The 4,238-nt window shown below is 44.9% G+C and overlaps 1 protein-coding gene across 1 annotated transcript in view; it reads right to left on the bottom strand.

The window, feature by feature from the left end:
• Positions 1 to 4,238, bottom strand: part of NEO1 (neogenin 1) — a 208,351-nt gene that overhangs the window by 202,877 nt on the left and 1,236 nt on the right. The window contains exon 2 of the mRNA XM_045285664.1: positions 101 to 571. Coding sequence (XP_045141599.1) covers positions 101 to 571 — 471 coding nt within the window. The remainder of the gene's footprint in view (positions 1 to 100; positions 572 to 4,238) is intronic.

Raw genomic sequence — 4,238 nt, 5'->3', positions numbered from 1 at the left:
GCAGATCCCCCTCCTCCTCCTCTCCCTCCTCCCGCGCTCTCGCCGCAGCCCCCCGGCCCCGCACGTCTGCACCCCGGGAGCAATCCGCCCCCCGTCTCACCTCCCGGGACGCCTCGGGTGGCGGCGATCGGAGGTTCGAGCGGCGCTCGGAGCCCAGGCTTGCAGCAGCCAGAGTCCGTGCGCACCTCTGCTCGGCCCGGGCCCCGGGCCTCTATATAGGGCCTCCGGGGACACTGAATGGCCTCCGGGAGGAAGCCTGGGTGCCCCGAGGGTCGCGGCGGGGATTTATGGGCTCGCCAAAAACAATAGCGCTCCGGCCCGGCCCTGGCGGGGACCTGGCACGGCTCCCGGAGGAGGGGGCCGCCTGCGCTGCTGACCTCCCGCTTCCTGGCCGCGCCGCCCTGGCCACGGCCGTGCGCTTTGCAAACGGGCAATGCCGGCCCGCCCCGGTGCGAACGGTGCCCCGGCCGAGCCAGGAAAGAGCAGACAAAGGTGCCTGCTAGCCACTCCTCCACTTCTAACCTTGCAGGGGCCCAGGCCGAGCCCGTGACCCTCTGGGCTAGTCCTTTGGCTGTAACGGAAACCTCTTACGGATCCCTTTGCCACACCTTCACCGTTTCTTCCCTGGGAATCTTAGGATTCGCTCGTAGAAGGGGGAGCAAGAAGGCCTAGGATTTTAAAACACTTTGCACCCCGGGCGTCGCAAAGTTAGGGAAAGCAGTTTGAAGTTCCACAGTTCCACGACTGAAAAGGAGACTGTGATTTTACGATTCTACAAACTGCCCATGGAAAATTTTTTCTTTCTTTTTTTTTTTTGCATAGTTCTGTACTTGGAAAGTTATGCTTCGTTATCAATAGAAGTTCCCTTTTTATTCACTGATCTGTATAGTCCCCAACATGTGTTGCTTCCCACCGAAAATGGCTATTTCTGACTTCCACATCCCTCTGTGGCTTCTCCTCGTTACTTTCTTCAATGTTTTCTTTAATTGCGAAGTGCCAGGATAAACAACATAAAGCTTGAATTAACATTGGGGGGAAAAGCTCAGAATCCTTGCAATACCTCTCAAACCATCAAAAGGATGGAATTGGGAACCCGCACCTGAGTTTGGGGAAACAATTGACTTTTAAAATAGTAGAGAGACGCTTATTGTTTGCCACGAGGGAAATAATTTATTATCTTTTTGTTTTTGCTATAGTTATTAACCAGCAAAAAATTATTTCCTAAACACCCCTGATTGGCCTGTTAAATTAGAAATAGATTACCTCCCAATTATTTCACAAGAATCTGCTTAATTAACCTTTAATAATCTGTCATTATTCGGTTTTCTGTGATAATATGCAAAGCTCTTTGGAAACTATCCATTGCCTTGCAACTTGATTTTCTGATGCCTTTTACACGAACGGGGAAATTGCATTAGAACAAAACGAAAGAACGTAGAGTGTGCCTTCTAAGGCAAAGCTTCCATTTATCTCCAAGTTTTTAAAACGACCGAGGGTGTGGCTAACTAAATTCTCAGACTGATTTTCACTTGTGACTACTATGAACTACCATTAACTCATCAGCCCACTAGGCATCAAAAAACTTTTGAGCAGTATCTGAACATAGAGTGACCAGATAATATTTCTGACTAGTGATTTAAGTCATGGAGTGTCAAACGAAAAGCTACGGACTCTCCATCCATTCATGAGTAATTTAAGTAAAATAAGCCAGGTACATCTTTGAATTCAGGTCCTTGGATTTCTTCCACGCTTCTGGCATTCTGGCACTTGGCGTTTTTGTGTCTCTCTCTCATTCAGGAAAGCTTCGCTGAGGAAAGTTTGTTTTCCACTCACAGCATCTCATGCCTCATCCTCAATTCTGTCAACAAGATTTTTCACTAAAGCTTCACTCAGTCCATGCCTACGCTGCTAATCAAAATCTGTGCAAGTAGCCTAAGCTACTAAGGCCTGAAGAGCTATCATTAAACCATTTGCAAAATTAACACGTTTTTGTTTCTCGTCTAAGTAAAGTTAGAACAGGAGGCCCATGTTCAAGGAGTGAGCACAAAGAAACATTGAGAGCCAAGAAAACAAAGTAGCCATTATATGTCAGTTTAAGTTATCAAAGTGTAGGCCAAAAATAACTAGGCCACATATGTTTGTGAAATTTCTTCTAAGTGTACTTTGATACAAAAAATTAAATGAAAAATTAATCAAGCCTATGAATATAAAACTTGCTAGAAATCTTATTCTCTGCAGTGAGAGAATCATTTTTTTGACATTAAAGGGGCAATATGGTTCAGCGTTTAATTGCTGGCAGTAATGAGATTCTACAGCTGATTCCCCAGTGGAATCCCAGTATCCAAGGTAGAAGAAAGCTAGCCACCCCCCCGCCCCTGTCTAGCGTCCCCAGTATAGAATTCCTCCCAGTCACCACAAATCTCAGCGATGAGTTACTCATATCTTAGAGATCAGATTTTCTTCCCTATTGACATTCATATTTTTGCTTTTGCCCTTTACATTCAATTAGGTTGGAATTTTTCTTTTCTCCTTTTCCCCTTCAAAAGCCACCTGTTTTAGGGCCCCATCTCTGATTAAGCCTAATTAAGAAGGAGCTGGCGAAGCCTGCCAAATATTACTTTTGCTTATTGCATGTTGTTCAGTTGATAATCACACATCTTCAGTTCAACAACGACTTATTAGTCAAAGAAATATTATTGAGGACTATTGGTCAGATATTATGCTGGGTGTTGGGATTACAAAATTGCTGGTTCATGTAGTCACTTAATATTTGTAAAGTACAGGTCCAGCTTTAAGGGAACACAATGGTAAACCAGATAAACGAGATTCCCAGTCTAACAAGAAAGATAAACATTTACAACAAAGAGTATCATGATAAGGAAAGATAAGAAGTGCGGGAAAACAAAGCAGGAGTCTCTAAACTGTGTGTTCATTGGTGGCAATGGGGTGTTAGAGAAGCAGCACTGGTCTCTAAATTGGACCTGCAGATGCATAGGAGCTAGACACACCTGCAGTGGGGATTGGTGTCCACTTTGCATTTGAGAAGGATCTCTCTGGCCGATTTCTAGGCTTAGGTTAGGTCCTAGGTTCCCAAACTTTGTTGCGCGTAGGGATTGCCTTGGTGAAGTACAGATCCCTGGGCTCCTCCCCCGAGAGATTCTGATCCATTAAGTGGAGCCCAGGGATCTGCGTGTCCACCAGATCCTCAGGTTGGTTTGTTGTTGCAGATTCCACCGTGCAGAGTGCTATTTGGACCTCAAGGGCTGTCTTCTAAACGGTTTGTGCCACCCAAGGGTTCCTGTCAATTCAGCTGGAAGAAGACAAAACTAAGAAAACTAGTTCTTTGGTTAAAGTAGCCTGGGAAAGAGATAATGGCGGCCTGGAGGAAAGCAGATTAGAAGTGAGCAGATCTGAGATCGAAGAGATCGACAGAAACAACAGGGTGTGTGGCAGAGAAGAGACTCAGATTTCAGCTCAGGCAGCCGAATGAATGTGGTGACATTAGCTGAGTGGGGGACAAAAAGGAGAAGGCAATGTGAGGAGTTGAACTGTGGACACAGCTGAGTTTTAAAGTGCCTGAAGGACATCTAGGGGCCCTGGCGACTCTGTGGGTGAAATTCTTGGCTGTGAATGGAGAGTGGGCAGTTCAAGCCCACCAACCCACCAGTTCCATTCTGCCCTTTCAGGTCCATATGACTTGGAATCAACTCAAAGGCCGTGGGTTTGTGGTTTGTGGTTACAGGATATCTGCATAGAAAAAAAAACAAAAAACCCAGTAAGCTGTTAGTTGGGTCTGAAGTTTGGCAGACAGATTTGCCTGAATGTAAGTACCCCTGAATATAGGATATACCTCAATTTTTCCAATTAAAATAGCCACTCCCCAATAACACTACATGGCCCACGTAAGTGTATAAACTTAAACTTTGATATATAAAAAATAAATTAGATATTCATGATTTATTGATAAGATGTATTTTAATGATACTTCAAACCCCAAACAAATTTCTGTTAGCTGTCATCTTTTTTTATTTTGCATCATTCAGGTTTGTTCGGAACATAACAGGCACGAAGGGGTAAAAAAGACACATAAACTGCAGCCTGTGCTCAGGCATCAAAGAACAAAAAATAATATCATTGTGTGCTCACCTTCATAATACGATCGCTGAAGACAAATGGGTGCATAAGCAAATGTGGCCAAGAAAGCTGATGGTGCCCAGCTATCAAAAGACATAGCATCT

Source organism: Echinops telfairi, unplaced genomic scaffold (assembly GCF_000313985.2).
Source record: "Echinops telfairi isolate 266 unplaced genomic scaffold, ASM31398v2 ScPeMD7_7475;HRSCAF=8513, whole genome shotgun sequence".
NCBI classification, from domain to species: domain Eukaryota; kingdom Metazoa; phylum Chordata; class Mammalia; order Afrosoricida; family Tenrecidae; genus Echinops; species Echinops telfairi.
Note: the sequence above shows the minus strand (reverse complement) of the source record. Positions and strands in the feature narration are given on the sequence as shown.